Source organism: Anomaloglossus baeobatrachus, chromosome 1, assembly GCF_048569485.1.
Source record: "Anomaloglossus baeobatrachus isolate aAnoBae1 chromosome 1, aAnoBae1.hap1, whole genome shotgun sequence".
In the NCBI taxonomy this organism is placed as follows: Eukaryota; Metazoa; Chordata; class Amphibia; order Anura; family Aromobatidae; genus Anomaloglossus; species Anomaloglossus baeobatrachus.
The window spans coordinates 815041376-815053832 of NC_134353.1; the positions used below are offsets into that span (position 1 = coordinate 815041376).

The 12457-nt window shown below is 51.0% G+C and overlaps 1 protein-coding gene across 1 annotated transcript in view; it reads left to right on the top strand.

The window, feature by feature from the left end:
- The window catches only part of CHD1 (chromodomain helicase DNA binding protein 1), a 295481-nt gene that overhangs the window by 248292 nt on the left and 34732 nt on the right, over nucleotides 1-12457 (top strand). The window contains exon 27 of the mRNA XM_075325063.1: nucleotides 12125-12260. Coding sequence (XP_075181178.1) covers nucleotides 12125-12260 — 136 coding nt within the window. The remainder of the gene's footprint in view (nucleotides 1-12124; nucleotides 12261-12457) is intronic.

The following is a 12457-nucleotide window of genomic DNA, read 5'->3' on the forward strand; positions in this document are numbered from 1 at the left end:
GCAAGACTTCCTGCAGTGGCTGGAAGGCAAACAGATCCGAATTCAGTCGGACAATCCACAGCGGTGGCATACATCAACCACCAAGGCGGACTACGCAGTCGGCGAGCCTCCCAGGAAGTCCGCCGGATTCTGCTAGGGGTGGAAGACAGAGCATACACCATATCCGCAGTTCACATCCCGGGCGTAGAAAACTGGGAAGCAGACTTCCTCAGTCACCAGGGCGTGGACGCAGGAGAATGGTCTCTGCACCCGGACGGGTTTCACGAATCGGCACAACAGCAAGGTCCCGGTTTTCATGACGATCAAAGAGCTCTGGCGACAGGCATCTCACGGTCGGTCAACCGTGGGCACTACCAGACCGGCCAGACTTACTGTCCCAAGGGCCGTTTTTCCATCTGAATTCTACGGCCCTGAACCTACTGTGTGGCCATTGCGTCCTAGATCCTAGTGTCCTCAGGATTATCCCACGGGGTCGTTGCCACCATGAGACAGGCTATGAAGCCCACGTCTGCTAAGATCTACCACGGAAGTGGAAGATTTTCTTTTACTGGTGCTCTGTACAAGGAGTGTCCCCCTGGCCATTGGCATTGCCTACTTTTCTTTCCTCCCTGCAATCTGGGTTGGAAAAGGGCTTGTCGCTCGGCTACCTTAAAGGGCAAGTCTCGGCGCTATTGGTGTTTTTTTCAGAAGCGTCTAGCCCGACGTCCGCAGGTACGCACGTTCCTGCAGGGGGTTTGGTCATACCGTCCCCCCGTACGAGCGGCCGTTAGATCCATGGGATCTGAACAGGGTACTAGTTGCTCTCCAGAAGCCGCCTTTCGAGTCTCTGACGGATGTTTCACTCTCTCGACTATCACGGAAAGTGGCCTTTCTGGTAGCGATCACGTCTCTTCGGAGAGTGTCTGAGCTAGCAGCGCGGTCATCCAAGGCTCCCTTCCTGGTGGTCCACCAGGACAAGGTAGTGCTGCGCCCCATTCAGGAGTTTCTCCCTAAGGTAGTATCCTCGTTTCATATTAATCAGGATATCTCCTTACCTTCTTTTTGTCCTCATCCGGTTCACCGGTATGAAAAGGATTTACATTTGTTAGATCTGGTGAGAGCACTCAGAATCTACATTTCCCGCACGGCGCCCCTGCGCCGCTCTGATGCACTCTTTGTCCTTGTCGCTGGCCAGCGCAAGGGGTCGCAGGCTTCCAAAGCCACCCTGGCTCGATGGATCAAAGAACCAATTCTTGAAGCCTACCGTTCTGCTGGGCTTCCGGTTCCATCAGGGCTGAAGGCCCATTCTACCAGAGCCGTGGGTGCGTCCTGGGCATTACGACACCAGGCTACGGCTCAACAGGTGTGCCAGGCAGCTACCTGGTCGAGTCTGCACACTTTCACCATACATTATCAGGTGCATACCTATGCTTCGGCGGACGCCAGCCTAGGTAGAAGAGTCCTGCAGGCGGCAGTTGCCTCCCCGTGGGGGAGGGCTGTCTTTGCAGCTCTAACATGAGGTATTTCTTTACCCACCCAGGGACAGCTTTTGGACGTCCCAATCGTCTGGGTCTCCCAATGGAGCGCCGAAGAAGAAGGGAATTTTGTTACTTACCGTAAATTCCTTTTCTTCTAGCTCCTATTGGGAGACCCAGCACCCGCCCTGTTGTCCTTCGGGATTTTTGGTGGTTTTTCGGGTACACATGTTGTTCATGTTGAATGGTTTTTCAGTTCTCCGACGTTACTTCGGAGTGAATTTGTTTAAACCAGTTATTGGCTTTCCTCCTTCTTGCTTTTGCACTAAAACTGGTGAGCCAGTGATCCCACTGGGGGTGTATAGCCAGAAGGGGAGGGGCCTTACACTTTTTAGTGTAATTTCTTTGTGTGGCCTCCGGAGGCAGTGCTATACACCCCAATCGTCTGGGTCTCCCAATAGGAGCTAGAAGAAAAGGAATTTACGGTAAGTAACAAAATTCCCTTCTTTGCGCCTTTTTTGCCCAACACGCTTCTTGTGACCCTGTTGGCTATTTCATACAACGGTGTGTACTACTCCCTTCAGAGGAGAGCACAAACAGGCTCTAACCAGAGTAGAAAGAGAAGTGGGAGGCTCCGCTACACAACTGAGCAAGAAGACAAGTACTAGAGTCTCTAGTTTGAGAAATCAACGCCTCACAGGTCCTCAACTGGCAGCTTCATTAAATAATACCCACAAAACGCCAGTGTCAATGTTTACAGTGAAGAGGCGACTCCGGAATGCTGGCCTTCAGGGCAGAGTTGCAAAGAAAAAGCCATATATGAGACTGGCTAATAAAAGGAAAAGATTAATATGGGCAAAAGAACACAGACATTGGACAGGGGAAGATTAGAAAAATGTGTTATGGACAGACGAATCTGAGTTTGAGGTGTTTAGATCACACAGAAGAACATTTGTGAGACGCAGAAGAACTGAAAAGATGCAGGAAGAGTGCCTGACGCCATCTGTCAAGCATGGTGGAGGTAATGTGATGGTCTGGGGATGCTTTGGTGCAGCTAAAGTGGGAGATTTATACAATGTAAAAGGGATTTTGAATAAAAAAAAGGCTGTCACTCCATTTTGCAATGCCATGCCATGCCATACCCTGTGAGCAGCTCTTGATTGAAGCCAATTTCATCCTACAATAGGACCATGACCCAAAGCACAGCTCCAAATTATACATGAACTATTTAGGGAAGAAGCAGGCAGCTGGTATTCTATCTGTAATAGAGTGGCCAGCCCAGTCACCAGATCTCAACCCTTCTGAGCTGTTGTGGGAGCAGCTTGACCGTATGGTACGCAAAAAGTGCCCATCAAGCCAATCCAACTTGTGGGGGGGGGGGGCTTCTGGAAGCATGGGGTGAAATATCTCCAGATTACCTCCGCAAATTAACAGCTAGAATGCCAAAGGTCTGCAAAGCTGGAATTGCTGCAAAGGAGCATTCTGTGACGAAAGCAAAGTCTGAAGGAGAAAATTATTATTTCAAGTAAAAATCATTATTTCTAACTAAGTCAATGTCTGGACTATATTTTCTATTCAATATGCAGCTCATTTGATAAATAAAAGTATGATTTTTCATGGAAAAGACAAAATTGTTTGGGTGACCCCAAATTTTTGAAGTGTGTGTATATAAAATATATAAAATATATATAAAATATATATATATATACACACACACTAGAAGGTGGCCCGATTCTAACGTATCGGGTAGTCTAGAATGTGTATGTATGTTAGAAGATTGAATAATAAGGTAATGAATGGACTGGATGGGTTAAGTTTAATTTAGTATTCTTATAATTGTTTATTGGTTTTAAAATGACAAACAGAAGGAACAGTTTTAATAGATGAGTCTAATGTTTAATAATGTCCATGGCTTGTAATGAAAGAAGGCCATGAACAGTGTAAAGTTAAGTAAAAATATGTTGATGCTGTGATGTGGCCCAATGCTGGTATGCGCCCCCATCGTGGTGCAGCTACCATCCTGCGGGGTAAGGGCGCTTTCACACTTGCGTACTGCGCTATTCTTCATAGACTTGTATTAACGACGTACTGTAACGCAAGTGTCTGCATTGCATCCGCTGGACGACGCTGAGTCGTTATTTTGACGCAGCGTCGGGCGGAGGGAACGCTACATGTAGCGTTTTTTGGGTCATTAAAATAACGCACATAAACAGATTTGATTTGAATCCGCCAAGGTGTCTAATGATTGTCTATGGTGGCGGATTCCGCCGCTATGTGCTAAGCGGCGGAATCCGCTGACAAATTCCATCACGTTCTACTAAGCATGCTCAGCATGTCCAGCAGAACAATCTAAGGCTATGTGCGCACGTAGCGTTCTATCCCTGCAGAAATTTCTGCAGCGATTTTGAACAGCACACGTGCGCTTCAAATCCCTGCAGAAAGAGTCCGTAATGAAAAAAAAAAAGCCGATTTCATGCGTTCTTGAGTGCAGCTTCTCCCATAGACAGAGCGGGGGCTGCATGCAGAGCGCACGGAATAAGTGACATGTCACTTCTTAGAACGCGCGCTTCGGGCAACAGCCGAAGCGCTGCACCCTAATACGCCACGTGCGCACGTCTCCTGCATAGATTATGCTGGGGACGCAGGATGCATGCAGTTACGCTGCGGTGCAGATCGCAGCGTAACTGCATGCAAATACACAACGTGCGCACATAGCCTAAATCGTTTAAAATCGCTCCTGGTCTCTTCCCCCCCCCCATACACACCGATCACGGGCACGGCGCTGCACGACTGTCACAAAGCTCCGGCGGCTTTTCCTCTTTTGAAAATGCCGGCCGCTCAATATTCGATCTCGTATTCCCTGCTTCCCCCGTCCACCGGTGCCTATGATTGGTTGCAGTCAGACCCGCCCCCACGCTGAGTGACAGCTGTCTCACTGCAACCACTCACAGCCGCCGATGGGCAGGTCTATATCGTGCAGTAAACTAAATAAATAATAAAAAACAAATATGTGCGGTCCCCCCCAATTTTGTTGCCAGCCAAGATAAAGCCTAACAATTTCAGCCAGCAGCCGCCCGGAATTGCCGCATCCATTAGATGCACAGTCCCGTGACTATACCCAGCTCATCCTGAATTGCCCTGATGCGGTGGCAATCAAGTTAATAAGGAGTTAATGGCAGTAGCCCATAGCTGCCACGAAGTCCTAAGTTAATCATGGCAGGCGTCTCCCCGAGATACCTTCCATGATTAACCTGTAAGTTACAGAAAATAAACACATACACCCAAAAAAATCTTTTATTTGGAATAAAAGACAAAAGAAAACCCTCTTTCACCACTTTATTAAACCCCCAAATACACCTCCAGGTCCGACGTAATCCACAGAGGTCCCACGACGCTTTCAGCTCTGCTAAATGAAGCTGACAGTAGCGGCAGTAGAACACAACCACTCTCGCAGCTCCACGCAGCAACTGAAGTGAGCCGTGCGATCAGCTGTGCCCTCATTGAGGTGACCCGCGGACACAGCTCTCGGATGGAGGACTGCAGCTGTGGCCGCGGGTCACCTGAGTGACTACACTGCTGATCGCGTGGCTCACTGCAGTCACTCAGGGGATTTGCGGTTACCTCTCTCACTCTCCTCCCGACCGCAAATCTCCTTTTCCCGGCGAAACATTTTAAAAAAAAAAAAAAAAAGGAAAACGTTCTTTTTACTTTATTAGCTCACTTTGCAACGCATCTGTCACATGCGTCACACAACACACTGTGACGGATGCCTCACAACGCAAGTGTGAAAGCAGCCTAATGTGTGCGGGGGGGCAGAGTGCGGGGGGTGGAGCTGAGCGGGCCCATGGCGCCGCTGAGGGCAACCGTGCCGGGGACTGCATGGCTGGGGACAAGTGAGCGTGCGTGTGTGTGTTCAGTGTATACATGCGGGGGGCAGAGCCGAGCGGGAAGTGTTGGGCGTCGTCCTAACGGCCCGTAGTTCGGCCCGTTCAGTTAGGCTCCCTGTACACGTAGCCAGGGTAAATATCGGGTAACTAAGCAAAGCGCTCTGCTTAGTAACCCGATGTGTACCCTGATTATGTGTGCAGGGAGCCTTAGCTGAGCTGTTGGTCACAGGCTCTTTAGCACATGCGCTGTGGCGACGGTTGTCACTGTAATTATGTCATTTTGGAGCAAGACAGACAGGCAGAATAAGGCAATTACATATTATATATATATATATATATATATATATATATATATATATATATGTGTGTATATATATGTATACATATATGTGTGTGTGTGTGTATATATATATAATATGAGACAGATATATGTGTGTGTGTATATATATGTATATATATATTATATTATATATTATATTATATTTATTTATAGGTATTTAGATACAGATATATATATATATAATGTGTATATATATATGTGTATATATATATATGTGTATATATATATGTGTATATATATATGTGTATATATATATATGTGTGTATATATATAATATAATCTCAGAAATGGATAAACAAGCTCTATTTCTTTGTCGCTCCATTGGGAGACCCAGACAATTGGATGTATAGCTTCTGCCTCCGGAGGCCACACAAAGTATTACACTTTAAAAAGTGTAACCCCTCCCCTCTGCCTATACACCCTCCCGTGGATCACGGGCTCCTCAGTTTTATGCTTTGTGTGGAAGGAGGCACACATCCACTCATGCATTCTCATATTAGTTATGTCGGTTGGAAGAAAAGAGGGCCCCCACGGGGCCCCCGGCATGTTCCCTTCTCACCCCACTATGTCGGCGGTGTTGTTAAGGTTGAGGTACCCATTGCAGGTACAAAGGCCGGAGCCTCATGCCGTCTCCTTCACCATCCCTTAGCGGCTCTGGGAGAAGTGGGATCCTGAACGGTCATCCAGTTGCTGGGACCGTGCTCCCTCCGCAGCCCCTGTGGGAATCTGCCGGACCGGAGTCTATTCAACCTCAGGGACCGGGCCCTGCAACTCTAAGGTACTCTGTGTCCCCATTGGGGAATGTGCAGGAGTGCACCTTCTTCCCGGACGCTGCGGCAGCTGCTGGATTGTGAAGACCAGCGGACTTCCGCGCCGACCGTGCCTGCTTGTCGGGCGCGGTCTCAAATTTAGTCCCCGGCTTCATCGCGGCCTAGTCGCAAAAATCCCGCCCCCGGACCTGCCTGTCAGGGGTAAGGGCGGGACTGCCGACCTGACGTCGGATGTGAGGGCTGGAGCATCCTGCATGTTTCCTCCCCCCTCACTGATCACTGTGGGGACCCCAGATTCCCGCACTTTCCTGGCGCCGCCCACGGCTCCACTCCTCCCCTGAGATCTCCGGCAGCCATTTTTTGGGCATTCTGCCAGTGGAGGATTCTCAGGAACAACTCTGCAGCTCCAGGGGACCTAAAGCTGGGAATCTGGAGGCACACTCCCCGCTTGTTAGCGGTCGGTAAGCCACACCGGTCACCCGGTGCTGGTCCCCCCTAGGGTGCCGGAATAGATACGTATTTATATATATATTTCTGTTCGGTCGGGCTGTATACCCTGTTTTTGCCCATATACCCTCAGTGATCATTCTCCTAGGAGACAACAGCATGTCGTCCACAAGGAGCAAAGCTGTTAAGGCACAGGGTTTTTTTGCGGCCTGTACCTCTTGTGGGGCTATGTTACCTGCGGGTTCCACCTACCCTCACTGTGAGCAATGCTCAACCCCTGTTTCACTTGCTCAGCCGGAGCCTCGGTCACTAGTGGACCCCCCCGGCTCATGTAGACCCCCCTGCTCCCCCTGTCCAGGTGCCAGGGACAGAGTTCTCCTCTTTTGCTGAGAAACTCTGAGTCACTTTCACAATCCATGGCTCAGTCTATGGACAAATGGTCTGCCAAGCTGCTAGAAGCTTTGCAGTCCAGACCGGTCCTTACACAGGCCCCGGCCCCTGTTAGATCGTCACCTCCAGGCCCCTCTCTGTCCGAGCCGCAGCGCGCTCCCAGGTTGGGCCCTAGGTCCCACGCGGAGGACTCCTGCCAGGACCACAGTCCTAGACGGGCTAAGCGGGCTCGCTGGGAATCTTCCCCGACTTCTTCCCGCTGCTCGGGTTCCCAGCTTAAGGACTCTCTGGAGGACGAGGCGGACGTCGCAGCTCAGGGTTCTGACCCTGACGTCGCCCTTAACCTTGATACACCTGAGGGGGACGTATTAGTGAATGATCTTATCTCGTCCATCAACCAGGTGTTGGATCTCTCTCCCCCGCCTCCTACTGTGGAGGAGTCTGCGTCTCAGCAGGAGAAACACCAGTTTCGGTTCCCCAAACGTACACGTAGTGCGTTCTTCGATCACTCTAACTTCAGAGACGCTGTCCAGAAGCCTAGAGCAGTTCCGGACAAGCGCTTTACTAAGCGCCTCACTGACACGCGTACCCCTTCCCCGCTGAAGTCGTTAAGGGGTGGGCTCAATGTCCCAAGGTGGATCCTCCAGTCTCTAGATTGGCGGCTAGATCTGTGGTATCGGTGGCAGATGGCTCATCACTAAAGGATGCCACTGACAGGCAGATAGAGCTCCTGGTGAAGTCCATCTATGAGGCCACAGGCGCGTCTTTTGCCCCGGCCATTGCAGCCATGTGGGCACTCCAAGCTATCTCGGCTTGTCTGACTGAGATTAATGCTGTCACACGTACTTCTGCTCCGCAAGTTGCGTCTTTGACCTCTCAGGCGTCAGCCTTTTCATCCTACGCCATGAACGCAGTCCTGGACTCTGCTAGCCGTACAGCTGTAGCATCCGCTAACTCTGTGGCAGTCCGCAGGGCCATGTGGCTGCGCGAATGGAAGGCAGACTTGGCCTCCAAGAGGTTCTTAACCGGTTTGCCGTTTGCTGGCGAACGCTTGTTTGGCGAACGACTGGATGAGATTATTAAGGAATCCAAGGGAAAGGACTCCTCCTTACCCCAGTCCAGACCTAAGAAACCTCAACAACGGAAAACACAATCGAGGTTTCGGTCCTTTCGTCCCTCCGCCAAGCCCCAATCCTCTTCGTCCAGCAGGCCGGAGAAAGGCCAGAGGAACTCCTATGCGTGGCGGTCCAAGTCACGCCCCCAAAAGGCCGCAGGAGGTACTGCCTCCAAGGCGGCCTCCTCATGACTCTCGGCATCCCCTAACCGCATCCTCGGTCGGTGGCAGGCTCTCCCGCTTTGGCGACGCCTGGTGGCCACATGTTCAAGACCGATGGGTGAGAGACATTCTGTCTCACGGTTACAGGATAGAGTTCAGCTCCCGTCCTGCGGCTCGTTTCTTCAGAACCTCTCCGCCCCCCGCTGAGGCCGACGCACTTTTTTAGGTGGTGGACGCTCTGAAGACAGAAGGAGTTGTGACCCCCGTTCCCCTTCAGGAACGTGGTCGCGGCTTTTACTCCAACTTGTTCGTGGTACCAAAAAAGGACGGATCATTCCGTCCCGTTCTGGACCTCAAACTGCTCAACAGACACGTGAGAACCAGACTGTTTCGGATGGAATCTCTCCGCTCGGTCATCGCCTCGATGTCACAAGGAGACTTCCTAGCATCGATCGACATCAAAGATGCTTATCTCCACGTGCCGATCGCACCCGAACATCAACGCTTCTTGCGTTTCGCCATCAGGGACGAACACCTTCAGTTCGTGGCATTGCCTTTCGGCCTGGCGACAGCCCCACGGGTTTTCACCAAAGTCATGGCATCCGTCGTGGCGGTCCTACACTCTCAGGGCCACTCGGTGATTCCCTACCTAGACGATCTCCTAGTCAGGGCCCCTTCTCGGGTGGCGTGTCAACACAGCCTTACAGTCGCTCTGACGACTCTCCAGCAGTTCGGGTGGATCATCAACTTCCCAAAATCCAAGTTGACACCGACCCAATCACTGACTTACCTCGGGATGGAGTTTCATACACAGTCAGCGGTAGTCAAGCTACCGCGAGACAAACAGCTTTCTCTGCAGGCAGGGGTGCAATCACTTCTTCGGAGTCAGTCACACCTCTTACGGCGCCTCATACACTTCCTGGGGAAGATGGTGGCAGCGATGGAGGCAGTGCCGTTCGCGCAATTCCCTCTACCGCAGCTCCAATGGGACATTCTCCGCAAATGGGACAGGAGGTCGGCTTCCCTCGACAGGAACGTCTCTCTTTCCCTTGCAACCAAGACGTCACTTCAGTGGTGGCTCCTTCCCAATTCTCTATCGCAAGGAAAATCCTTCCTACCCCCAACCTGGGCTGTGGTCACCACGGACGCGAGCCTGTCAGGGTGGGGAGCGGTTTTTCTCCACCACAGGGCTCAGGGAACCTGGACTCCGATGGAGTCTTCCCTTCAGATCAATGTTCTGGAAATAAGGGCAGTGTATCTAGCCCTATTGGCTTTTCAGCGGTGGCTGGAGGGCAGGCAGATCCGTATTCAGTCGGACAACGCCACTGCCGTCGCATACATCAACCACCAAGGCGGCACTCGCAGTCGTCAAGCCTTCCAGGAAGTCTGGCGGATTCTGCAGTGGGTGGAAGCCACAGCCTCCACCATCTCCGCAGTTCACATCCCGGGCGTAGAAAACTGGGAAGCAGATTTTCTCAGTCGTCAGGGCATGGATGCGGGGGAATGGTCTCTGCACCCAGAAGTGTTTCGAGAGATCTGTCGCCGCTGGGGAACGCCGGACGTCGATCTCATGGCGTCACGGCACAACAACAAAGTCCCGGCATTCATGGCACGGTCTCAGGATCACAGAGCTCTGACGGTGGACGCGTTTGTTCAGGACTGGTCGCAGTTCCGACTGCCTTATGTGTTTCCTCCTCTGGCGATGCTGCCCAGAGTGTTACGCAAGATCAGGTCCGACTGCCGTCGCGCCATTCTCGTCGCTCCAGACTGGCCGAGGCGGGCGTGGTACCCGGATCTGTGGCATCTCACGGTGGGTCAGCCGTGGGCGCTTCCAGACCGCCCAGACTTGCTCTCACAAGGGCCGTTTTTCCATCTGAATTCTGTGGCCCTCAACCTGACTGTGTGGCCATTGAGTCCTGGCTCCTAGCGTCTTCAGGGTTATCTCAGGATGTCATTGCCACCATGAGACAGGCCAGGAAGCCAACGTCCGCCAAGATCTATTACAGGTCTTGGCAAATCTTCTTATCCTGGTGCTCTGATAACGGTTTCTCTCCATGGCCGTTTGCCTTACCCACTTTTCTTTCATTCCTCCAATCCGGAATGGACAAGGGTTTGTCACTCGGCTCTCTCAAGGGCCAAGTATCGGCGCTCTCCGTATTTTTTCAAAAACGTCTAGCCAGGCTTCCGCAGGTCCGCACGTTTCTGCAGAGAGTTTGCCACATAGTCCCACCTTACAAGCGTCCGCTGGAGCCCTGGGATCTTAACAGGGTGCTAACGGCTCTTCAGAAACCACCTTTCGAGCCGCTGCGGGATGTCTCTTTATCACGTCTTTCGCAAAAGGTGGCCTTTCTAGTGGCAATTACATCACTCCGGAGAGTGTCTGAGCTTGCAGCGCTATCATGCAAAGCCCCCTTCCTGGTGTTTCACCAGGATAAGGTGGTTCTGCGTCCGGTTCCGGAATTTCTCCCTAAGGTGGTATCTACTTTTCATCTCAATCAGGATATCTCCTTACCTTCATTTTGCCCTAATCCAATTCACCAATGTGAAAAGGATTTGCACTCTTTGGATCTGGTGAGAGCACTCCAGCTCTACGTGTCTCGCATGGCGCCCCTGCGTCGTTCAGATGCGCTCTTTGTCCTTGTCGCTGGCCAGCGTAAGGGTTCGCAGGCTTCCAAGTCAACCTTGGCTCGGTGGATCAAGGAACCGATTCTCGAAGCCTACCGTTCTTCTGGGCTTCCGCTTCCTTCAGGGCTGAAAGCCCATTCTACCAGAGCCGTGGGTGCGTCCTGGGCATTGCGGCACCGGGCTACGGCTCAGCAGGTGTGTCAGGCAGTGACGTGGTCTAGTCTGCACACTTTCACGAAACACTATCAAGTGCATACCTATGCTTCGGCAGACGCCAGTCTAGGTAGGCGAGTCCTTCAGGCGGCGGTTGCCCACCTGTAAGAGGAGGGCCGTTTCGGCTCTTGTTATTGAGGTATTCTTTTACCCACCCAGTGACTGCTTTTGGACGTCCCAATTGTCTGGGTCTCCCAATGGAGCGACAAAGAAGAAGGGAATTTTGTTTACTTACCGTAAATTCCTTTTCTTCTAGCTCCTATTGGGAGACCCAGCACCCGCCCCTGTTCCCTTCGGGCTGGTTGTTCTTTTGTGTACACATGTTGTTTATGTTGAATTGTTCTTTTGGTTCATGGTTCAGTTCTCCGAACATCCTTCGGATTGAATTTACCCTAGACCAATTTATAAGTTTTCTCCTTCCTGCTTTTGCACCAAAACTGAGGAGCCCGTGATCCACGGGAGGGTGTATAGGCAGAGGGGAGGGGTTACACTTTTTAAAGTGTAATACTTTGTGTGGCCTCCGGAGGCAGAAGCTATACACCCAATTGTCTGGGTCTCCCAATAGGAGCTAGAAGAAAAGGAATTTACGGTAAGTAAACAAAATTCCCTTTTATAACGTATACTGGTATCATTGCTTGTCTTACACAGATTGCAGGCAATAATTATGAATTTACTAAAGCTGAAAATATTTAGTTTTATCAAATTCTTTTTCATGTGCGCAGGAAGGAGAGGAAAAATGAAAGGACCAACGTTCCGTATCTCAGGAGTACAAGTTAATGCAAAGCTGGTCAGTTCTCATGAAGAGGAGTTGCTTCCGTTGCATAAATCTATTCCTACGGAACCTGACGACAGAAAAAGGTGTGTGGCATTTAATAATGCACAGTGCGTTTATGGCATGGCTTCATTCTGCAGCCACCAAACTGGGCTTAATCATAAAATACGCAGGTGTCTGTGGAGGTGAACAGTTTATTTAAATCACGTACCTGGCATTTAGCCAAAGGGGAGCACAGACCTCTGAGTCTTGTATCCTCGGATGTGAGTAGACTATTTCTTAT